We start from the raw sequence: 26,007 nt of genomic DNA on the forward strand, positions 1-26,007 counted from the left end.
TTTATGGCTTATGTGATTATGTCTCTAATGTTTTAAAAACTTAAAAAATTAATCTATTTAGATGTGCAATGAAATGTCTGTAATAAACACAATTCAACTTTTCCCCCCAGAATTCACAGTGTTGCCCTAATAAAGTAGCCTTTCCTATAAAGTGCAAGCAACCAAGTGTGTCAAAGGTCAGTCAAGATGGTCTGTCAAAGTTCACTACAAAGTTCAAGCCTATATTGCAATCGCTAAGAAATCAGATATATGACAAAGATTGTCAATTGAAATGCTTCTAAACTGAAGCTCTCTTTAAATACGGCATAGAAATCAGCATTTAAGACATTGCTGTGTTTCCATCACAGCTGGTTTTTAGTGAATTTGCCTAGTAATATAAGAAAGAGGAGCCTGGTTAGTTCAACTGAGTAGCTGTAACTGATAAAGTTCTACATGTCGACAGCACAACAGCCCTTCAAGAATGGAAGACTCAAGAGAAAGAACTGCAGCAGCTTCAGGTAGTAAATTATCTTTCTTAATTTATCCTTAATGTCCATATAACACAATAGACCTTCACTAAATAAAGCATGTCTGTGTCCAGGAGACCCAACGGCTTTATCTGCAGAAGTTAGAGGAAATCTCCAAACTTCAAAAGAGCTTTGCTGCCTCCATAGCTCGACAGAAAAATAATTTAAAGGAGAATTCAAAGGCAGAAGAGAAGAAGAATGAGGTTAAGAAGGCCAAAGATCACATCCAAACCTAATCTTTCAAATGGAAGCATTTCTTCCGAAGAAAAATGGGTACTGAAAGATTATGCAAAAACATTTTCAACTAAGCTTTGTTATCAGAATAATATATATATGTATATTTGCTTATCTTTTCAAGGATTTAATTCAGTCTGGTCCTTGGGAGTGTGAATGTCAACCTTCCAATCAAAGAGGCCAAGTAATCACCAAAAAAGTAATATTTAAATACTGTGTATACAGTCAATTTGTAACTTTATGCTAACATTATGCACGCGCACACACACACACACACACACAAAAAAATGTAAATATGATAAAAATATCTCAAAGGATACATTATTTATTTTTCATAAAACATTAAGGCTTGTTATTGTGTGTACAGTAGATTTGCAACTTAATGTTAACTTTATGCTCACTCACTCACTCACACACACACAACATTATTTTCAAAATATCTCCATAAAGATATATTATTTTTCATAAGACATTAAGGCTTGTTTTCAGAGAATATATCTGGAGTTCTCTTGCACCATTGGCAAATAGGTTTTGTGTTTACAATTTAAGAAAAAGTACATTTATCATTTAAAAAAATAACTAAATGATATTTATTTAAACAAAGAATTTACAACAAAATAGAACAACTCATTTACATTTATTTAAACCTTGAATAAATAAACAAATAAATACAATTTACCTCAATTTATTGCTTTTGTGTTTATAACTGTAAACGTTTTATTGTAGAGCTGAACACAAAGATGAGTATAAAGGTTCAAGCTGTATGTGACCGTGACTTTGTTCCTGCTGACCTTTGCATGTCGCTTCTTCATCAGCTACAGGTAAGGCTGAGTTCACACAGGTCTAGCTGACAAGCTTTCCCTCACATCACATTTCGTGCCTGCCTTTGTTGTGTGTCTGTAGAGTTGTGAATGTGCTTCTTAACTTCCTCTTGGTTTGGTACTATTGCACACTGACGATTCGTGAAAGCATTCTCATCAGCAATGGATCCAGGTCAGAAACTGTCAGATGAAACTATGTAAGAGATTTTCAGGTTTGAAGATTTGACGTTGCTGCTGTCAAACTAGAAATTTTTGATTAGTAATGGGTTTAATAAGCTGTCTCAAGGCCCTTCTCTTTTTGGCTTGTGCCATTATGTACTACCTTTGATTTTTTTTTAGGATTAAAGGCTGGTGGGTTTTCCATCACTACATTTCCACCTTTCTGTCTGGAGTCACGCTAACCTGGTGAGTCATTTCAAACTATTCATTTCAGACCTGTTACTGTACCTATTCAAGTTTGGCCTTAAAAATCAACATTAATTGTCACTCAGATGCTATTTTTGTAGTGTGATGCACTTTTGACTCAAACTGCGTTGTAAGTTGTAAGGTGTGTATCAGCTGGATCTTGTGAAGTGTTTCCACAGCCAAAGTGACACCATGGAAATGGACAGATATTATTAAGAGGAAGAGCAAGTTATTACATCTTGACGAAAGCAACACATCAGTTTTGTTATTGGTAAAACTATTAAAAATCTGTAATAGTAATGAATCTGAAAATAAAATATTAATATTAGATGACAACTAAGGCTACTATACAATTAGAAATGTTGCCATAGCAACAAACTAAAATAAATAATTTTAAGTTGAAGTAATACAATTACTAAAATTAAAATAACGCTAAATAGAAATGGGGGAAAAACTACAATTGACAAAAGCACATAACTAAATCCTTAAATTAAAATGAGCTAAGTTAAAATAATAATAAATAACATTAAACCTGTAAACCATTCAAAAGGAGTCTAAAAACTATAGGCACACTTTTTTTATTGATTTTAAATGCATCAGCATAAGGTTATAATTATAGTTAACTAAAACCATAAATCCTATTTTGTTACTTGAAATAAAATCAACTTAACGGAATAAGAAATAACGTAAAAATTTAACTTTTTTTTCTTTTTTCCCCCAGCTAGTTGCCAAGGCAACACTTCCCATTTTCATTTTGTTTATCTTGATGTACTAAATAACTAACACTATAACCGGACTAAACTTAATAAATGACATAAATAAATACATAAAAAACAACAACAATGAAAAAACACAATTACTAAAACTTTAACTAAAATTTTAAATGAAAAAAGGGAAATATAAAAATTGCAACCAATTCAAAATATTAATAAAAACTGTAATAGTATCTCAGCGATAACCCTGATCAGCATTAAAATGAGTTATGAATCAGTGAATTGCTGGTTGGCTTGCCCTCAAACGACACTTCTGTTGTATATGTAGACCAGACGGTGAAACATACCAGTCTTTCAGGAACCAATTTCTGGCCTATTGTTTATATCAAAGTAAGTTACAAACTCTTCATGGATACACCACCTTGTAAAACATCTATTGTGGCAAAAATACCAACACTGCAATACTGAGAGGTTCTGAAGACATAATTCACTTTCTCTTGCAGGCTTTGTGCAGTATCTTCAGTACTACTATCAAAGTGGGCGTCTCTACAGGCTAAAAGCACCGGGGGAAAGAAATCTGAGAGTGTAAAGCTTTTATAGCAAATAGCTAGAGGGATTTCAGTCGTGGATGTGGCCGGGACTGACATTTCTTCTTCCCTTTCTCTTCCTGGGCCATGTAAAGTATTAGTTTTTTCTATAGAATGTATAATTTGTCATATTTAAAGAATAAATCTTTGAAAATGGAACAGCATATGAACTGCCATAAGAAAGTAATACTTGACTGTATATCTTGGTCAATGTGTCACAGTTCTGGCAGCTTTGGAACAGTATTTCTCTGTTCAGAATGGCTCAGATCCCTGAATGTAAAGAATGGCAGGTCAGTTTTGTTTTGTAAACCTTTCCAAAACATCATAATAAAATAATAAGTTGAATCCACTCATTTACCTAAGATTATGAATAAATCAAGACGGCGATCTTGAAGTTGCAATTACTTTTTACTGCAGGTGTCCATGTGTGGCTTCTGCTTTCTGGTTCTGTTTGTGGGAAACTTTTTCACTACACTTGCAGTTGTCCGTCACAAGCGCAAAGACCAGCAGAAGACGCAGAGTCTGTGATTTAAGAGTTTTCTAGTAGAAATATCAACTAAGTCAACAGACATATCTATTTTTACAAAATATGCAGATTTAATTTAATAAGGGGTCTTGCATAATAATCCATCTTGAATGTGTTTATTGTCTTTCAGAGAACATTCAGCATGCTTTTTGTGTTTAATAAAGGACTACAGAGTGGGATGATCTGTATTAAAGTTGTTTGTATTTAAGTGGAATTTGTAAACTTGAATACACTATAAGAATGAAAGCTGTAATTAGTTTTATGTGAAATTGATTTAGTAATTAACATTATTTTAATTAATGAATTAACTTATTTCAATAATAATAATGTTACTTTTGTCGTATTGTTTGTTACGCGATTTAAATAAATTCTATACGTATTATTATGATTAATAATTCAAGCAGTGAAGACTCACGTGGAGAGTTAAATGACCGAAGATGAACTCATTTTCCCAGCATTCCTGTCATAACAATATGGCGGCGGCCTTCGACATGCAGTCGTAAAGTTAGCCTGTTATGTATTTGCGACATATGAAGTTAGATCCTTGGCAGACTGCTGTTATAAATGTATAAACAGCGCCTTCTGTTTGATAGACCACAGAAGATGTTGTTTTTAGCGCTGTTATCGTGTTTGCTGTATTCTACAGTCAGCGCTGCGATGTCAGGTGGGTCAATATTGCAATGCATGGCTGATAAGTGACCAGCAGAACCGATAGAAAATGGGTTAAATTAAACTGCTAATCGTAGATCGTAGTTTAACATTACGGCAATGCTTTAATTGCACATGCACTCATTTTTGCACGGCACACTCAATATTCTGGGTCGTAAGTTACCTCTTTCGGCTAGGCTGTGTTTCAAAACCTAGTGCTTCCTACCTAGACAGCGTTCTTGGACAACCCAGGCGCCTTTCCAGTTTTTAAACGCTGCTGTAATGGTAAACATTCTGTCTAAGTAGTCAGCTCACTAAGTTGTGAGACATTGTTCAGTCCCACTTTATATTAAGTGGCCTTAACTACTATGTACCTACATCAAAAAATAAGTACAATGTACTTAATGTGTTCATATTGTTTGGGTAGGGTAGGTTAAGTTGTAAGGGATGGGTCAACAGTGTAATAATAAATGTAATTACAGATGTAATTACATGCAGGCATTTTAAAATTATAAGTACAATGTAAAATGTACACAATAAGTGCATTGTACCAAATGATTAATTTAAATGTAAGTACATCGTAGTTAAGGCCACTTAATATAAAGTGGGACCCATTGTTCTATATCGATTGTCTATCTCATCAATAACTGATGTTGCTTATTGTTTGTTTCCATTGTTCCCGACAAGTCAAGTGTGCAAACTTTATTCCCGTGCCTTCACAGGTGTTTTGAATGATGTTTGGGATTACACTGAGAGCTACCTGCTGACTGTGTGGCAGAACAGGTTATATGTGTACACTACTGCTGCTGTTCTCATAGGAGTCTGCTTTACTATGAACATGCTTTTCAAAAAGGTAATTAAGCGCGTTTACTCTTAAAGCCTCTCTGCTATTTAAAGTATTTGTTCGTTTTTTTTTCTCATGGTTGCTAATAAATAATGTACACACAACCTACTTAATAGATTGTATTTTTCCTTTATAGGAAAAAACGGTCGACCCTGTAAGCCCTTGGCTTTATAAATCTGCAAAAAAGCAGGAACTTTCAGCTGAAACAGAAAAAGTAATTCATGTTTCTGGGGTCAAAGTGTTCTATGGATCACAGACAGGAACAGCAAAGGTTTGTATACACTGGTGATCAAAAGATTGGAATAATAGGGACGTTTTTGAAAGAAATTTCTTGCGCTCACGAATTCTGCATTTATTTGATTAAAACAGAAATATTGTGAAATATTTGTACAATTTGAAATAACTTTTCTATTTCAGTATACTTTAAAAAGTAATTTATTGCTTTGATACAAAGCTGAATCTTCAGCATCATTACTCCAGACTTCCGTGTCACATGATCCTTCAAAAATCATTCTAATACGCTGATTTGATGCTCAAGCGACATTTATTATTATTATCAATGTTGAAAACAGCTGTGCTGCTCAATATTTTTGTGGAAACCGTTATATGCTACCATTCAAAAGTGTGGAGTAAGATTTAAAAAAAAAAAATATATATATATATATATATATTGTCTAATTTTTTTTTTTTAATTCAGTAAGGATGCATTAATGTGACGAATTCGGTTCATGGACTTCCGTTTATTCACCACCAGATGTCACCCTTTCCATTACAATTGATAAAAAGTGACAGTAAAACATTTATAATGTTAATGTTAAAAGATTTCTATTTCAAATAAATGCTTTCTATTCAAAGAATCCTGAAAAAAAGTTTAAAAATGTTAAATTATTTCAAAAACACATTGTAGTTGTAAGTTTTTGACCTCCAATGTAATTATTATAATACATTTTTAATTAATTAATTTGAACGAATTACATGCAACTGTGTGATGTGGTTGTGAACTGCTATTTTTAACTCTGCCTAGGGTTTTGCAAAAGAGCTTGCTGGAGACGTCAGCGCTCAGGGGATCCAGTGTGAGGTTATAGATATGAAAGAGTACGACCCCGAGGACAGACTAACTGAGGAGGTGAGCTTAGCATGTGCTTCACTGGCCCCATACAGGCTGACTTCAACTTCTTCAAATTTTTTTGTTTTGTTGCAGTAGCATGTAGTCGAGGAAGTAGAAATGGATGATTTAAACTTCAGGATTTGTCATGCTTGCATGAGTATTTCACTTTCAGCTAGGGATGCACGATTATTCGAATGTGATTGTTATGCTTGTCAGTAAAGCCGGTTCTGTGATTAGTAGTAAATCTCCAGCACGTGCTTTCAGATGGAGCAGCATTTACTATGCAGAGCCGTAGTTCACTGACAAGCTACGCAAAATCGCGTTCATAATCGCAGACGATTTAATCGCGAGATTATGAAATTGAAGAAATCGTTCTGTGATTATGAAAGCTGTTTGCGTAGCTTCTCGGTGAACTACGGCTGTGTAGTAAATGCTGCTCCATCTGAAAACACGTGCCTTATTGAAAAGCACCACATTTAATAACATGTTTTTACTCCAAACTCACTTCATAACAGCAGTCGAGTGTTTTAAATAAATCCCTCTGTGAGATGATGTGGCTTCTTACACAGAATAAGGCACGCAACATATTTCATCATATTCTAAGCAGTGATAAAGGCTATGTCGATTAGCATTGCATTATCATATACTTTATTATAATAAAAATTATAATAAGACGAACTCAGGTAAACCATATATTGTTGTAGTCGTGTGTTTATTAGTCACGTTGAATCAATGAAAGCAGTTAAATCTTCTGTTTATTCAGCTGCAGCGATAGACATTTCCTGGATTTCTTCTTCGGGGCATATTTGGAGTTTCAGCGTGAGAGCACCCTCTGGCCTTCGGATGGAGATTTACTGCTGATCACAGAACCGTGCTTCTCTGAAAGATACGCATGACAATCACAGCTTCTGCCTAATCGCGATTTATCGCCTTTGCGATTTAATTTCGATGAATTGTGCAGCCCTACTTTCAGCATTAAGAATATCACAGGAATTACTATAAGCTTCATATCTTTCAGTTACCATTTACTCCGATAACATTAACTGCCAGCCAGAAGATCTATATTACCTGTAAATCACAATACTTCTCCCTGAGAAGAATGTAAAATGATTTACCAGCCTTTTATTTCACCAGAGCTTAAATATTAAAACTCCAACCCCCGGTTTCACAGAAAAGGCTTTAAGCAAAGTCCCAGACTAAAATGCATGTCTAGGCTGTGTTAACTGAAATAAACTTGCACTGACATTAGGGTGGCTCTTATTTTTGGACTTCTGAAATCTTCCGATCTCACTCGCCCAGTCAGCTCCCCTTCATGAGAAATGGGAACAAACCAAATTTAGCTGAGATTGGACTACATTTGGGGTCTGCTCAACAAAATTCCATCTTTATGACCATAACGGCATTGTACAAGACCATTAGTAAACAGTGAATTATGTTAAAAACGAGAACACAGGACATTGTTGTTAGTCTTAAAATGTTTAATTACAACGCTGCTGATGAGAACTGATCTTTAAAAAATGGCGATCCAGATCATGATGATAGTCCGACATGTCCTTCAGCCACAAAGTTCTTGCATACGTAAAAGCAGAATGTTAAAAAGTGAAATTATTGTACTGATGACAGGAACTAAATTTAGATCTGATCTAGATATTTATGACAAACTGACAAGTCCTTCAACCATACTACTTTTGCGGGCATCTGGAAACAGATTTTGGTGCTCTCTGACAATCTGCATAATGAACTGCGTTTGTTCTTCAGTCTTTGAGAGGAGTCTGTTGTACTCTTGGGTAAGCGCAATGCCTCTTTCTGCCATGTCATTGGTCACCGTCAGGCTCTTGGCAATCTCCTCAGCTGCGATGCAGGTTGCATTGTTTGCCCAGGTAACAGGATCTTCATGTAGGAATTCCTGATGGAGATCATGAAGAAGTTGCGAGTGTTCTTTGTGACAAAGTTGCTCAAATCCTTCATTCCAATGCTTAGAAGGTGTACATGCGCTCTCTTCTCTGGCTCCTCATCCACTTCAGTCTCCATTGCAGAAACCATTGTCTTTTTTTTCCTCCACTGAGACATCTGGATCAAACGGGGCCAGTGCAACCAATTCCTCACTGAGATACCAGAGGTGGTTCACCAGCTTTTTCAGGGCACGCTTTGAAGCTTTGTCATTTGAAGCAGCCATCGACTTAAGGAGGTCAATTTTTGGGTGCAGCAATTGGGAGGCGGAAGCAGAACCAAGACTTTACATAGTGCTTCACCCCAAAGACACCTAGTTCCTTCATTCCTTTGAGCTTGTGTGAGCGGGAAGATGTCTCGAAAGGCAAAAATCTTCAGGGCATAAATCAGTCGTGCCATGAAGCAAGCCCAATGCATTGCCCCTGGTTTGGCGAAGCGAACTCCTCTGGGTGGGACACTCCCAAGGAAGATGATGGTGAGCCCCAACAGCTCAAGGTAGTCATCCCGAGGTTGAACTACCTCTATCTGCTGGAAGCAGAACTGAAGGATGTTGTCTGCTACATTCTACAAAGCACTGGCAACATCATTGTCATCAATTCCGGTCTTGTAGTTAACCGTGGCCATTTGGACCCAGTTTCTGTCAAATCTCTTGAAGATGCCAATATCTGGACCGGTTGATGGACCTATGGTTATGCGAAAGACTTCCTCCAACATGATCTCATGAATATGGTGGTGGCAAGCCAAGTGCAGTAGATCTTTTCCCAGTATCCACTCAAACAACACGCAAGCTCCGTTCTTCCTGCCTGGATTGCTTGAGGTTGTGTCGAAGCATAGTAGACTGAATCCAGTTTTCCAAACCCCTCTTACACTGTTTCATGGAGTGCTTCTGCCAGTGCTTGTCCAGTATAGGATTAGATCTCTGCCACAATTCTGCGCATGAAAGATCATATTTTGAGCGCGCAAAAGTGCATTTTGTACACGCGTGATCTGAGTTTTGTGGAGAAAATGTTCGTTTCGCAAAGAAAAAAGTATTTAGAGCACACTAAAATCAATTTTGCATTTAAAATAAGTTTTTGGATGTGTGCAGTCCTTCTCTTTTGTGCGTGCAACGTTTCACTAGCTTGCTCACCTGATGCCTGCCCTCAGTGCTCTCTAAATGCCGACGGCTGGCTTCCTCAACACAACCCAGCCTTACAAAATGCCATAATTCCGGGCAATCAGAGACGAGGCTGCTAAATTCTGATTGGCTGCCTTGACAACCAATAACAACATTCCTTGCATTGCTGATGACAGCGGAAGAGGGAAAATACTGTACATTGCATGCATAATTATTATGCAAGTTGATAATCTGTTTATATTTTTTTCCAAGCACATTTTACTAATAATTCCAAACAACATCAATCTTAATAACTGCTATTAATCTTGTATTTAATCACTTATAACCTATATAAATATTATTGTTCATGAAGGCTGGAAGTGAAAAACGCCTTTTATTCAGGTGTGCATAATTATTAAGCGGGCTATCTTCTCCAGATAAAATCTCGAGATGGACTAAAAATGAACTCCCAAAACTTACTGCCAGATTCTGGAAGATAAATTCTTCAAACAGTGGTACAAGAGGATGTGGTGCTGGTCCTTCAAGAGTCACTCTCAACTTATCTGTCTATAAAGCCTATAAAAAAAATCAGTCTTCAAGTATTTTGCTACACTTCAGTATGTGAATCTTATTAAGTAGGGGTCATTTTCTGATTCTATACTTAACCTAAGTCTCTGAGAACCTGACACCTTGTACTTCTGGAGACTACAGGTAGGTTGCAGTTCTAGAAAATGGTGGCGCTGGAGACTAAATGGTTCCTGGTGATTTCACACCTAATTCTTCACCTTAATTCCTAATTCTTTTGCTTCTCCACATGTTTTTGACTGACCCTGCTGACCCACTGAGCATTTTGCTGTCCAATGGTTATGCATTAACTTTGCAATTTCTAGTATTGTATTAGTTTTGAATATTTCTCATGGGCATTTAATAATTTTTGACTTTCAGTCTGAGTTAAATCTCTTTTTTTGGCTCATTTTATCTGTAAAAGAAAATCTGCTTAATAATTATGCGCACCTGAATATAAGACATTTTTCACTTCCAGCCTTCATGAATAATTATATATCAATTATAAATGATTAAATACAAGATTAATATTATTAAGATTGATGTCGTTTGGAATTAGTCAAATGTGCTTGGAAAAAAATATGATCAGAATATCAACTTGCATAATAATTATGCATGCACTGTATTTTTCCTCTTCTGCTGTCCAGGAATGTTGTTATTGGTTGTCAAGGCAGCCAATCAGAATTTAGCAGCCTCGTCTCTGATTGGCTGGAATTATGGCATATTGTAACATTGGGTTGTGTTGAGCAAGGGAGCCGTTGGCATTTAGAGAGCACTGAGGGCCGGCATTAGGTGAGCAAGCTAGTGAAACGTTGCACGTGCAAAAAAGGTCTGCACAAATCCAAAAACTTATTTTAAATGCAAAATTGATTTTCGTGCGCTCGAAATGCTTTCTTCTTTGCGAGACAAACATTTTCTCCACAAAACTCAGATCACGTGCATGCAAAACGCACTTTTGCGCGCTCAAAAATATGATCATTCGCGCGTAGAATTGTGGCAGAGATGTAATCCCATAGTCCAGTTCCAGCTGGCAACTTGAGGATGCACAGCAACTGTTCGACGCCACTTCCTGATACAATGATGGGGAGTCTGTCCACTTTCTCATCTCCTTTCAGTTCAGCCATCAGTTTTATGTCCCAGTGAAGCATTAGGCATTTTTTGCCAGAGAACTCTGACATGAGCTCCGCAAAGCGATTTTTACGGTATTGTTGACGAGCTCGCTGAACAGAAGAGCGGTTGATTATTGAACTCATTGACCCGCTGACCGGAAGCATGGAGCACAGCAGACAGTGTGTGTATAATCGCTGGTTTTGGTTCGATCTAGTGCTGAAAGGACGTCCGGACTGAGAATGTTCTTCCTTCCCCTTGTACAGTTCCTCATCTTGTTAGGACCTGCTGCTGCAGCAGCTCCTTCCGCCTCACTTTCTCCGGCAGAGGCCTCCAGCACGACAGTTCTCTCAATCCACTTCATCATCTTCTGTTCTTGCTTTGCTTTTATCTCATCCTGCTTGGCCAGCTTTACATCAGCTCCCACCATGCTTCCCCGTCTGCCCTTTTCACGCTATGCCTCCAAAAATGCCCTATCTTCAGCGATCTTTATCATTTTCAGCGCGTCTTGGTGAGCAATGTCAAAAAGATAATTCAAGGTCTTCTTGAATTCTTCTTCGTTCTACGGTTGTGTTTTGCTCCTTTGCCCCTTGTTCTTCTTCAAGGCCTCCCATTTTCCTACAGGGTCTTCAAGCTTCTTCACAGCATGCTGAAAAGGCCTTATGGGAATGTGGGCCTTTTCCCAAAAGTCTTGGACCTCCTTCATGGTCTGCACTGCTGCTTTATGCTTCATGCCATTCGGTGCAGATATACTTGAAGAACATCGCCAATGGACGGAAGCTTGCAACCTATTAAAGACCCCTTCTTGCTTCCAAGCTAGTATACTTCATCCTGGTTATGCAAAGTGGCTGTCTGATATCAGAAATAGTCAAAAGTTTATCAGTAAACAAAACCTTCACTAATACCACCTCTCAGATCTGGAAGTACCTGTTGATAAAAAGATGCATTCTTTGAGCATAAATGACAAATTATCTGGATGGTATTTTGCATACATTACATACTTCCAGTGGAGAAACAAATGAGGGAGTGAGAAGTTTACATTTCCAATAAAAAAAATGTTACCCCCCCAATAAGGATCACCCTAACTGATATATCTTAAAATATGTCAGTGCCATTGTTTTTTCTCAAGATGCAAACCAGTAATGTTTATTTCTAAGGCATGTTTATAAAAACTACTTAAATGTCCTAATTGAATTATGGCCTAAACCAGGCCCAAGAGTATTAAGAGCAAAGTAACATAATTAATCTTTTTCGTTTCCTTAAATGATTTCTATAGCACAGACAAAGGCAGAATGCAAAACTACATCAACAGTAAAACTGAGAAAAAAATGCTTTGAATGAATGAATATTTTTTTATAGAATTTGAATTTGTCTGTTCTCATTCTCTGAATCGGAACAAAGCGGAGACATCTGTCACAGGACAGCTCATAGTCTAAAAGACCGGAGTTTTGCTCCTTTCAGCATTTATACAGTGTTATAAGCACTATTATTCAGTATCATTGATATACTATTATAGTTTTCCTAATGTTCCTAATGTTTTTAATTAGAATTAAAATATTTAATATGTTTAATATTTCTATATAGCTTTTAATTTTTATTTATTAGTTTGAGTTATTTTAGTTTTTTTTTTTGCAAAAATAAAAGTAGAATTTTTTTTGGTTTTTTAATGGTATTAGTTTACGATAACAACTCCGCTTATAGCATGGTTTATTCATGATGTTTGCTCTGTTTTAAATATTAAGAACAGTTTAGGTGAATAACAGAAATGGTCAAGAAATGTCGAGATCACATTTTACCCCAAAATTAAAAGTTTGTTTTTTCTTTTGATTTTAGGGAAATAAGACCCAGACATTTCTTACGTTTTGTGCTCTTAGTAGAGAGCTGCTTCCATGAGTACCATGTTAAATATTTCTTAATGCTCTCATATCATTTTTCTCTAGTGCACAAGCAAGATGATCTGTGTGTTCCTGGTGGCCACATACACAGATGGGCAGCCCACTGAGAGTGCCGAATGGTTCTCTAAATGGCTTGAGGAAGCCTCCACAGACTTCCGATATGGGAAAACCTACCTGAAGGGAATGAGATACGCTGTCTTTGGGCTGGGGAACTCTGTTTATGTTGGCCATTATAACACGGTGAGACACACCTGCATTTTTCTCTCCATTTTTGATGGGATTGTGTTGAGTCTTACACTAAATATATTTTCTGTATTCAGGTCAGTAAGAACATAGATAAGTGGTTGTGGATGCTGAGCGCTGCACGGATCATGACCAGAGGAGAAGGCGACTGCAACGTTGTGAAGAGCCGACACGGCAGCGTGCAGGCCGACTTCCAGGCCTGGAAAATGAAGTTCCTGAGCCGGCTGCAGGCCCTGGCCAAAGGGGAGAAGAAAGCCTGCTCTGGCAAATGCAAGAACGGCAGCTGCAAGAATAAGAAGAAACATAAGGAGGAGGCAGAGGACAGCCACTCGCTCGCTGAGAAGAACAACTCTGAGGCAAGCCAGCCCTCCTCTCTAATGTCTTTGAACACATGTAGTCATGGTAACAGCTCTTGCACTGCACATCCTGAGAGCAGATTGTTCCCCTGCAGTCTGTGGTGCACTCATGTAAATGGGATCTGAACAGCAGGGGTAACATTACTGACTTCGGAGGAAATTTTATTCTCTTAGATGTCCCTCTCATATTCTTTACTCAAATACTTTTAGGAAACATCATTGTCATAAAGTTAAGCCCCTTTAAGTCATATAAATGATTGCATTTAATAACCTTAAAGACACATGAAATCAAAACTGACCCCATTTTTCCCCTTTTGGACATAATCGACATAACTCGGACATCTGGCTCTGGATTACATTCCAAAGGGCCATTACTTGAGTGCTTTCGGAAATGTTTCCACTGACTAGAGAGACGAATGAAACAAAACAAATGACTGCTAATTGGGGGTGGGAATCACCAGAGGCCCCACGATACGATATTATCACAATACAATATTATTGCGATTATAAATATATTGCGAAATTGTGCGATATATTGCAATTTATTACCTTTTTCCAACTTCAAATTATGTCCCCAAATGAAATCTTTGGCAACATCTGGTTTAACAAAAAAGAAACATCTGAGTTTGTGTATCTCACTTAAACAGACAAGCTGTGCAAAACCACGTTCATATATGATCGCGGTTTTGCGCAACTTGTCAGTGAACAACGGCTCTGTGTATTAAATGCTGCTTCATGTGAAAGCACGCACGTGATGGAGATTTACCGCTGATTACAGAAGCAGCTTTACTGACAAGATGCGCATTAAATATCGCATGTGATTTATCGTGCAGCCTTAATGCAAACAAAAAATCATTTTATTTGTTGTTTGTTGATTTTTAAATATAAAACTTGAAGTGATTTATGTGTTGGTACTTTTTGAACATCTAAAAAATTTTTTTATTGAAGGTGATTATCTACTTCATCCCATGCTCTTTGCTCTCTGTCATCTTAAGTATCGTGATACTTTCGGCTTCACTGATGAGGAAATTCCTTCAGTTGATTCTGTGAGAGAGCGGTCCAAATAAATCAGTTCAGAGCTTTTTGCAAACCCATTTAGCCAACTCACTGGAGAGAAAGAACTGACTCAAAAGAATCATTAATTCACGAGTTATTGCCATCACTGGTTCACTTGACAAAAATACAGGACACACATAATAACTGCTGAAATATTTGCAGAGAAAACGTTTCTCTTGTCAGTCGGAGTGCTCATGGTACCCACAGTGTGTACAGCCATTCAGCTGCACTTCTTTGGGCTCATGAACCATTTCATGGGTAAGATATAATGTAGATGTGCTCCCCAAAGCTTACAGTTTTTTTTGTTTGTTTGTTTCCAGGAGGAGCTGATGGAGTCCAGCAGTGATGCAGAGTCCTCCTCTGAGGAAGAGAAGTCTCATGGCTCCGTCATCGATGTGGAGGACCTTGGGAATGTGATGAATCATATGAAGAAAGCCAAGGTAAAAACAAAACCAGCTGCACCAACCCTCTACATTGCGAGTAAATCGCTCACATATGCGATTAAATCTTCACTCTGGGCAACTAAATGATGTCTAATATTAGCCAATTGCTAATAAATTCTCATATTTTATTCGCCAGTGTGTGAGGCTAAGTATAAGTTTAGCTCAGATATATTTTCACTCGCCGAACACTCTCTGACTGAGCGCATCAGAATTTCACTCTCCGCCAAGCGATCTGTGCTGTTTTTCAGTTCATCTGAATGGATGTGCAACACACCTGTATTTAACGTACCGTAAACTCTAATGTGAAGGTGCATGACTCGCCGTCGCTTTGTTTCACACACACGCAGCGAGAGAGGGAGAGACAGAATTGACTACCGCTTAAGAACTACCGCTTTCTCCGGTAGTGGGCGGAACTAATGCTCAAACGGCAATCTCATTGGCTGGTGCTCACCTATTATCGTCCCTGTTTTGATTTCAGCAAATCAGTTCGAGCGAACGCACACAACCTGATTAATATTCATGAATCCAGTAGCTCATTAATCCTTGGTGCGTTTTATATTGTTCTTATTAGTTTTATATTGTTCTTATTAGTAGAATTCGTATCATTATTATCTTATCAGCATTTTTGTTAGTTTTTCCCCAATTTTTATTTTTTTTACAGAAACACTGAATGACCAAAAAAGCACCACCACCAGTCCGAAGTTCAGTTAAAATGACTAATATGCATTCATACATGGTTATCAAGTTTTAATTCTAATTACTAAAGTTCTATCATTAAATAATATTGATTATCATATTATGATGCTTGACTGACTGATGTTAAGAGTGTACTTTCAGATATTTATAAAACTGTGCCATTTTACAAACAAACATTTATTTACTTATTTATCAGTCTGGCGAGTAAACTAAAAAATGTACTAGCCGATGGCGATTCAATTGCCAAGGTGTTCGTAGAGGGCTGACTGTGTTTACTCACAGTTTGTGCATAACTGTATTTGTATGTAACTTTGTTCTCAGCAGAAGAAAGAAACTCATGCAGGTTTGGAATGACACGAGTGTGTAAATAATGACAGAATTTAAATTTTTGGGTGAACTGTCCCTTTAGTGTCAACACAGTATTTTTGAATCTAGACATAAGCTTTGGCAAAGGGAAAGCTTTCCAAAATCGAATGGTTTTGGAATAACATGCGGTATAAGTAATTTAAATTTTTAGTTAAACTATGCCTTTAAATTTGATCTTTTCCTTGCACAGAGCTATCGTTTGACTTCAGGGGACTTGGAATGTAGCGTATGCATAGTATGGACCATTTTGCTATTTTGGAGCATGATGTGATCTCTGAGTTGTCATTGTGTGGCATGAAAAAATGACAGTGACTGATTTTGTACTGACATGAGGGTGAGTAAATAATGGCAGAGTTGGGCAAACTAATCCTTTAAAAGGACCGAGTACTGGAGAGACACAGGCTATGGCTCCATTGAAGGAGACTGAGTGGCAGATGGTTTGCTACAGCAGACAGCAGCTCCAGCAGGCGCTGGGAGGACTTGCGTAACTGTGAACTGTGATCACTGAGTTTCAATAAACATTTATTACAACAGTATTTATTTAAAATAAATATCTGTTGTAACATAATAATTGTCTTTACTGTCACTTTTGATCAATTTAATGCATCATTACTGAATCAAAGTGTTAATTATTAAATTTTAAAAATAGCGTTATTAATTAAAAAAAAAAATCTATCTTATCTTATCTTCACACAAAGGTCATGTAACTGTTAAAGCCATGTAGATTCCAACAGAAATATTCCTTTTTGTATTCCATGGTGTAGCTGCGTTACATTTTGGAACAGAGTGAGTAGATAATGACTATTTTTGTATTTTTAGGTGAACTGTTTCTTTTAAGCTCCTATGTAAGATATTATCCTGAAATCCCGCTGTCTGTGCGGATTAAACTAAAAGTGAATATAAAAACAAGTAAGTAAAACAATGCACAAGTTACTTAACGGTAGGGAGGGAGACAGAGAGAGAGAGCGAGAGCGCGCGCAATTTTGTTGCGTGATCTTTGATGTTCACTCACTTAGCACACGCATCATTTGGATTAAAACTAAATCATAAAAATAAGACCATTTATAGGGGCATTCACTATAAATGTCATTTATTTTTAACCTTAGGCATACACGACTTTCTGGCGAAAGCTAAATGTTTCTGCATTATATGAGAGGCTTTGGAATATAAATCGCAGCACGTTTCAGATGAAAAAAAAATGCGACTTCTATTTCTGAAAATATCACAGTTGGGAGATTTTTTTTAGTGGTTCCCTCTAATGCTATTAAAATAAAGATGATGTACCACAGAGCAAAACATTAACAGTGAAAGTAACTAAAACGTGTAAAATACATTTTAATGGGCATAATTAAGTGTGAAAATAACAGAAGGATATACAGTCAAACCAAAAATTATTCAGAGACCAGATATAATTTTTGATATTTTTTTACTAGTGGGTGCAGGACACTATAGTTCATTTATGTAAGTGAGGATAGCAAAATAAAGTAAACTGTGACAAATTATACCCAAAAATTCTTCATATAGTGGACTACCAGTAAAACTGATACAAATTTGGGACCAAATATTATTTAGACCGAGTCTGGGGAAAAAAAACTGAAGTTGAGGTTTGCATGAAGCTGGATGACAGCATGCCCAGGAGACTACAGGCTGTCATTAAGGATAAGGGTCGCCCGACTAAGTATTGATAGCTGTGTAAATACCGTCATACTAACAGCTGTCTAATTTTTGGTTGATTGTAGTCCATTACATACCTTTCTATCAAATGTATCTAACATTATCAAGCTGAATTTGTTCTGACTCCGTTTAACTCTGTGTTCTTGTCATATTTTATTACCATTTTCTAAACTATAGCGAATAAACTGTGATAATGTGAGAAATGTTGAAGGTGTCTGAATAAATTTAGGTTTGACTGTATCTATTTGATAAATAAAGTTAACCAACTAACCTTATACATACTCTTTTGGTTTCTGTACCCAATATTTAAAAAATTTACAAATGCAATAAAAATATTGGTATCGGTACACTGTACCAAAAATAAAAGTATCGGTATCGGGCGAGTACTGGAAAAAGTGGTATCGGTGCATCCCTACTTTAAACCTAAATAAGCAAAAGTGCTATCCGTTTTTTTTTTTTAATTAATAAAAATAAATATTTTATTAATATTTTAAACCAATTTAATAAATCTATTATTTAATCTAGGGCATGGTAAGAGCATGACCTTTATGTTTTTTTTTTTTTTTAGTAATTAAATTTTTTTTTTTACACTCTTTGGTTTTATATGCTGCACATTTATTGCGTGTCCTTTGAATATTTTGTGTACAGCATCTAATGTGACCTATGGTGTCCAGCTTGCCTGATTATTCCCTTCATCTGCTGTATACAGCACTGTGTCTGAATCCGAAGCCAGACTGTCTCTGACTTTTTAGTGTGGAAAAAATTGCTAATGCCGCCATGTGTACTTGGGAAGAAATATGGAATAGTAACATTCAGGGAAAAGAAGCAGGAACTATAAGTCAGACTTGATTTCCAGCTGATTGTATATTCTGGAAACTCTGCAGCCTGGAATCGCAATAAAGTTTAATGCAGTCTGTTCACATAAGAGCGCTTCAGTGCTGAAGGTCAGTGATGGTAGTCCAAGACCTTCATCAGAACCATATGGCTGTAAGTGTTATTTCTGTTTAAACCATCCCATCGGTGCCATCATTTTCAAAGCAGCATCTGTTTCCTAGCCTGTGATTTATGCAATCTATTACATAATTACAGTTCAATATGAAATTAAGCTATGTGGAGTTTTTAAATGTGTGATGTGATATACGATAAATAGGAAACCTCCTTCATTAACTTTGATGCTGATGAGAAAGTAACTGTGACATTAGGCTACAGTCTGTTCGTTAGGCTATACATGTGTATGTTTTTTTTTTTCTCAACTGGAAATGTTTTGATAAAATGTATTTTCACTGCTGTCAGCTGATCGATCTACTCTATGGTGTTGTACAATGATTAAAACTCACCTGAGCTATGACAGAAAAATCGAATGACAGAAAAATCATTATATGCTTCTGAGTTATGCACGCAAGTAAACTGAATTAAAAAAGAATCACTTCAGTTATGTACGTCTTGAATATGTTGAAGGTTCAGCCTCTTTTGGTTCCTCTGATGCACCACCACTGGTTGTGTAACTCTGACTAGGTTGTAGGGCTGCACAATTAATCGAATTTCTCATCGCAATTACAATTATGGATGCCACAATTACGTAATCGTTCAAAGTGGCAATTAATCGTTCAAAGTCCATTTATGTTATGAGCGCGTCACTGCAGCTGCTGTTAGAAGCATCCCGGTTGCTATAGAAACGGTCAATGCTCTGAGACGTGTGATTAGGACTGTGCATGCGCACTAGCTGATCTAGCCTGAAAAATAAGCTTTTTTTTGTTTACGATATTTGAGCAAAATAAACATCATTTATGATACAGTTGTCAGATTTCATTGGTGATTTCAAATATGAAATTTAATCATAAGCTTAGTGAACAGTTTTGGAGAATTTGATGTTTCCCCATTCAGAGATAGGAGCTGCACTTGCATGCCTGAGAAGCATTTCAAAGATGGCCGCCGAGTGACATGACTTGCCTTAAAGGGACTTTGGTTATTCTGCGTGCTTAAGATGTGTTTTTTTTCTTTCTACATGTTATCTGAAGGGGTTTTCCCATTATTTTAATTTTAGGTTTAGAATAACATTATAATAGCATTCATATTTTTACTTTTTTTATAATTTAAAGAAGAAACCAATCCGATGTATAGTTGACATTTGAGGCTTAATACTATAGAAAAGCACTAAAGGTTTTTCAGTTAGTGTTTTCAGCTTGTTTATTTTCATATAAAATATGGCATGCAGTTGCATCAAACAATGGTATAAACATCATTCAATGTAAATTGTGATAATCGTAATTAATAAGCGCAATTACAATTTCAAGGGAATAATCGACAATTATGATTTTTGTCATAATCGTGCAGCCCTACTAGGTTGTATGAATGAACAAGTTTTTTTTATGTGACTGGTTTCGTGTCTTTTTTTATTCTTTGTGGTTGTATGTGCTGCAGAGGATGGAAGGAGATGAAGAGGACTCTCAGAGGGTGAAGCTGTCAAAGCAGAATGGAGTGAGGAAGAGCGAGTCCGAGGAGGAGCAGAGAGAGATGATCACTCCAGCCTTGAGAGATGCTCTGACTAAACAAGGTACAGCATGGCCTTAACCCGCCTGTGTTATATTCACTCATGCAAAGAAAGATGCCTGTGACAGAAATGAAATTTGTTGTCACTGGGTATCTGCGCAAATGCATACAGTTTTTCATTTTTCTTTTCATAAATTTGAATGCAACGTTTATGAATGAACACTAATTTCGCTAAAAACTAATTTTTCTGAAGAAAATGTGGTTTTCATTCAATATTTTCATAAAATACTTAGATTGTTGTGTGTGTTTGCAGTGCTGCCATTTCCTGTTCCTGTTTGTTGTTTGGCACCTAGTCTGAGTTTGTGTTAAGGCTTGCAGAACTCCTTTCTGTGTAAAAGTTTTATTGAGATTTTCACTGTGTGCATCAAATTTCATTGCTGCTATTTCTGATTTAAACCACATTTATAATATAAAGACTTTGGATGCTTTATCTAGAGCCCGACCGATATATCGTTTAGCCGATATTAGGCATGGGCCGGTATGAGATTTTGATGGTATGATAACCTTAAGCAAAAATATCACGGTATTGTCGTTACATCTATAAAATGTGTTATTTTTAAATGACTGGTTTATGAATGAACACTAATTTCGCTAAAACTAATTTTTCTGAAGAAAATGTGGTTTTCATTCAATATTTTCATAAAATACTTAGGTTGTTGTGTGTGTGTTTGCAGTGCTGCCATTTCCTGTTCCTGTTTGTTGTTTGGCACCTAGTCTGAGTTTGTGTTGAGGCTTGCAGAACTTTCTGTGTAAAAGTTTTATTGAGATTTTCACTGTGTGCATCAAATTTCATTGCTGCTATTTCTGATTTAAACCACATTTATAATATAAAGACTTTGGATGCTTTATCTAGAGCCCGACCGATATATCGTTTAGCCGATATTAGGCATGGGCCGGTATGAGATTTTGATGGTATGATAGCCTTAAGCAAAAATATCACGGTATCACGGTATTGTCGTTACATCTATAAAATGTGTTATTTTTAAATGACTGGGTAAAAAATAAAAAAAAAATTTCCACTGAACGCAATATATTTAGTTTTTGAGCAACATACAGAATATTAGGAACAGTAGAATTTGTTTATTTTTTTCTTTGATTTGTTTCCTAAAAAGAAGAAAAATCAAGACTGACATCTTTATTTAACCTAAATCTGTAATTACAGTTATTTAATTTTAGATATATAATTCATATACATATCATTGTTATATAATTTCATATACAGAATTTGATTTAATAATAACCCAATTTGAAGCAAAAACAGAATGTTCTGGCTAGCTTTGTGAAATTATACTACATTCCTGAACGAAACAAACAGCAGAAGCTCTAAATTCACTCTCTGACAGCAGGAGGCGCTCATGGAACACCAGATACAGTGTTTCCTTGGTTACTGCTGTAAACAAAGCAGCTCTGCGCTGAAACTGCTTTAATAAGAAGTATGCAGAGACGAGATGAAAAGAAAATACCACGTAAACTTTTCTGAAGACCCCTCAGAAACACGTTCATATAAAACCCCAAATCAATATTGACGGATTTTCTTCCAATAGTTCGTGCATCATGAACAGTAAGTGATCTGCCTGCTACAGTATTTTTCTCTGTGCGTCCGTCTTCAACGTCTCTGGCCTGTGTTAACGGGCGTTTACAGACTTCATACTTTCACATAAATTACTTTTTGGAAAACGATTGCATTGCAACGCAGTTTGTGCAAGTCCAGAACAGAGATGCTTGCAATAAGACAAAAAACGGCCGGTTGCCTATCGCGTAAACTCCAGGGGAAGCTCCTTAAGTTCGGCCATCCTGCACACACGTGACTGACCGCTCGCTTGCACCAACAGGAGGAGGAGGGTCGTGTTACTCTCTATACTGCACTCAACCTGAGGGATTCCTACATTTTCAGTCTCTGAGGACACATGAAAAACAGCGCATACCACAGGAACGGTATAACGGAAAATATTAGTGGTTTTGAAACCGTGAAATTTTCAAATCGCGGTATATCTTGAAACCGGTAATCGGCCCATGCCTAGCCGATATTATCGGTTGATATGAGCCTAAGCCCGCAGATTAAATGCTTCTGAATGATGTAATTACTTAGTTTGTCAAGCAGAGCGAGCTCCATTTTTTTTAGTAGAGATGCACGGATGAGCTCAAACTTCACCCGAGTACGCTGCTTCAAATTGTCCGCCCGCCCGCCACCCACCCGCACCTATATTTGATCGTCACATTACAATGATTCTAATTCTTAGTTTTGCATGATGATATCAAAATAAACAACATTTATGATACAGTTGTCAGATTTCATTGGTGATTTCAAATATGAAATTTAATCATAAGCTTAGTGAACAGTTTTGGAGAATTTGATGTTTCCCCATTCAGAGATAGGAGCTGCACTTGCATGCCTGAGAAGCATTTCAAAGATGGCCGCCGAGTGACATGACTTGCCTTAAAGGGACTTTGGTTATTCTGCGTGCTTAAGATGTGTTTTTTTTCTTTCTACATGTTATCTTAAGGGTTTTTCCCATTATTTTAATTTTAGGTTTAGAATAACATTATAATACCATTCATATTTTTACTTTTTTTATAATTTAAAGAAGAAACCAATCCGATGTATAGTTGACATTTGAGGCTTAATACTATAGAAAAGCACTAAAGGTTTTTCAGTTAGTGTTTTCAGCTTGTTTATTTTCATATAAAATATGGCATGCAGTTGCATCAAACAATGGTATAAACATCATTCAATGTAAATTGTGATAAGCGTAATTAATAAGCGCAATTACAATTTCAAGGGAATAATCGACAATTATGATTTTTGTCATAATCGTGCAGCCCTACTAGGTTGTATGAATGAACAAGTTTTTTTTATGTGACTGGTTTCGTGTCTTTTTTTATTCTTTGTGGTTGTATGTGCTGCAGAGGATGGAAGGAGATGAAGAGGACTCTCAGAGGGTGAAGCTGTCAAAGCAGAATGGAGTGAGGAAGAGCGAGTCCGAGGAGGAGCAGAGAGAGATGATCACTCCAGCCTTGAGAGATGCTCTGACTAAACAAGGTACAGCATGGCCTTAACCCGCCTGTGTTATATTCACTCATGCAAAGAAAGATGCCTGTGACAGAAATGAAATTTGTTGTCACTGGGTATCTGCGCAAATGCATACAGTTTTTCATTTTTCTTTTCATAAATTTGAATGCAACGTTTATGAATGAACACTAATTTCGCTAAAACTAATTTTTCTGAAGAAAATGTGGTTTTCATTCAATATTTTCATAAAATACTTAGGTTGTTGTGTGTGTGTTTGCAGTGCTGCCATTTCCTGTTCCTGTTTGTTGTTTGGCACCTAGTCTGAGTTTGTGTTGAGGCTTGCAGAACTTTCTGTGTAAAAGTTTTATTGAGATTTTCACTGTGTGCATCAAATTTCATTGCTGCTATTTCTGATTTAAACCACATTTATAATATAAAGACTTTGGATGCTTTATCTAGAGCCCGACCGATATATCGTTTAGCCGATATTAGGCATGGGCCGGTATGAGATTTTGATGGTATGATAGCCTTAAGCAAAAATATCACGGTATCACGGTATTGTCGTTACATCTATAAAATGTGTTATTTTTAAATGACTGGGTAAAAAATAAAAAAAAAATTTCCACTGAACGCAATATATTTAGTTTTTGAGCAACATACAGAATATTAGGAACAGTAGAATTTGTTTATTTTTTTCTTTGATTTGTTTCCTAAAAAGAAGAAAAATCAAGACTGACATCTTTATTTAACCTAAATCTGTAATTACAGTTATTTAATTTTAGATATATAATTCATATACATATCATTTAGTTATATAATTTCATATACAGAATTTGATTTAATAATAACCCAATTTGAAGCAAAAACAGAATGAAATTCAATAGAGTTCTATTGTATTTTGTCGTGCCGCACCGCTCGCGTCCTGTGTAGAGTAGAACCCGTTATAATCAGTGATGTTGTCTACACTGGATACAGTAAACTGATGCCTCGTTCTATTTATGACGTGCTGACACAAAGCTCAAATGATTTTCAACGGTCGCTTTGTCGAGTCCTGTTGCGGCACAGACACGGTGTGTCAGCATAGTTTGTCAGTACAGTCAGTAATGTAGCAGATTGAAAGCCGAATAGACGGCAGTGCGGGGGTGGCTTGAGTTTGTTGAATGGTGATTTAACGCTACGTTGTCACCTAGTTGAAGAGACTCAATGCTAAATAAATAAACAACAATGTCCCCATCTTTTACTCTCACAATGAGCTTATCATATTCGTTTGCTACATTAGTAGGGCCCTATGATTTTTCGCGATGCAGAAAACATGGACGGAATAACGGAATCCAGTCATAAAAATGGAATTTACTGTATACCGCGGAATTTCATGGAATTTGTCTTATTTTTGGTGAATAAATAGAAAACAGGTCAGTACATATTAGGGCTGCACGATTATGACAAAAATCATAATTGTCGATTATTCCCTTAAAATTGCAATTATTAATTACGATTATCACAATTTACATTGAATTATGTTTATACCATTGTTTGATGCAACTGCATGCCGTATTTTTATATGAAAATAAACAAGCTGAAAACACTCTACCTGAAAAACTTTGTGCTTTTCTATAGTATTAAGGCCCGTTCACACAAAGGATGATAACTGTAAAGATATCTTTATCGTTATATAGTTCTACAAATCGTTTTCAATATTAAAGAATATCAGAGTCCACACCACAACTATAACGATAAAGACAAAGAGAAACGATATAGTTGGAATCACTTACAAAACGATTTTTCTCCAGTTGATGAACGATAAAAAACTGACAGCCAATCAGAATCCATCCTGCTGTAACGAGCTCATGAATTTAAAGCGGCAGACGAGTGTGCGCTTTGAATAAACAGATGATATCGTTCGCTGTTGTGGACGCTAATATCGTTATAGACTATAGAAATAAGCGCCAGTAGCTCACCGTTTGACGTCATCGACACAGAATGTATTCTGCACATAAAATAATGGCGCCCCCCATAGTCCAAAAACCATGTTGATTTTTTAAAATAACATATATCTTTCATGGGGTTTCTACTATATATTTAAATAAGGGACATAATTTACGTTATATTAAGCTATACATGTCTTAATACCCGGGGATCCCTTTTAAGATAACATGTAGGAAGAAAAAAACGCATCTTAAGCATGCAGAATAACATAAGTGGACATAAAAAACTGACAGCCAATCAGAATCCATCCTGCTGTAACGAGCTCATGAATTTAAAGCGGCAGACGAGTGTGCGCTTTGAATAAACAGATGATATCGTTCGCTGTTGTGGACGCTAATATCGTTATAGACTATAGAAATAAGCGCCAGTAGCTCACCGTTTGACGTCATCGACACAGAATGTATTCTGCACATAAAATAATGGCGCCCCCCATAGTCCAAAAACCATGTTGATTTTTTAAAATAACATATATCTTTCATGGGGTTTCTACTATATATTTAAATAAGGGACATAATTTACGTTATATTAAGCTATACATGTCTTAATACCCGGGGATCCCTTTTAAGATAACATGTAGGAAGAAAAAAACGCATCTTAAGCATGCAGAATAACATAAGTGGACT

The 26,007-nt window shown here is 36.6% G+C and overlaps 1 protein-coding gene and 1 pseudogene across 1 annotated transcript in view; both read left to right on the forward strand.

Moving 5' to 3' along the window:
* LOC107554249 (transmembrane protein 120A-like) overlaps positions 1–3,794 on the forward strand; it is a 5,981-nt pseudogene extending 2,187 nt beyond the window's left edge.
* A 480-nt stretch (positions 3,795–4,274) lies between these two features.
* The window catches only part of LOC107554250 (S-adenosyl-L-methionine-dependent tRNA 4-demethylwyosine synthase-like), a 70,644-nt gene continuing 48,911 nt past the window's right edge, over positions 4,275–26,007 (forward strand). Inside the window, exons 1-8 of the mRNA XM_016236707.1 lie at positions 4,275–4,456; positions 5,163–5,293; positions 5,421–5,555; positions 6,309–6,410; positions 13,050–13,244; positions 13,325–13,603; positions 14,980–15,099; positions 20,260–20,392. Coding sequence (XP_016092193.1) covers positions 4,357–4,456; positions 5,163–5,293; positions 5,421–5,555; positions 6,309–6,410; positions 13,050–13,244; positions 13,325–13,603; positions 14,980–15,099; positions 20,260–20,392 — 1,195 coding nt within the window. The 5' untranslated portion in view covers positions 4,275–4,356. The remainder of the gene's footprint in view (positions 4,457–5,162; positions 5,294–5,420; positions 5,556–6,308; positions 6,411–13,049; positions 13,245–13,324; positions 13,604–14,979; positions 15,100–20,259; positions 20,393–26,007) is intronic.

Source organism: Sinocyclocheilus grahami, unplaced genomic scaffold, assembly GCF_001515645.1.
Source record: "Sinocyclocheilus grahami isolate Dianchi unplaced genomic scaffold, SAMN03320097.WGS_v1.1 scaffold496.1, whole genome shotgun sequence".
Lineage (NCBI taxonomy): Eukaryota > Metazoa > Chordata > Actinopteri > Cypriniformes > Cyprinidae > Sinocyclocheilus > Sinocyclocheilus grahami.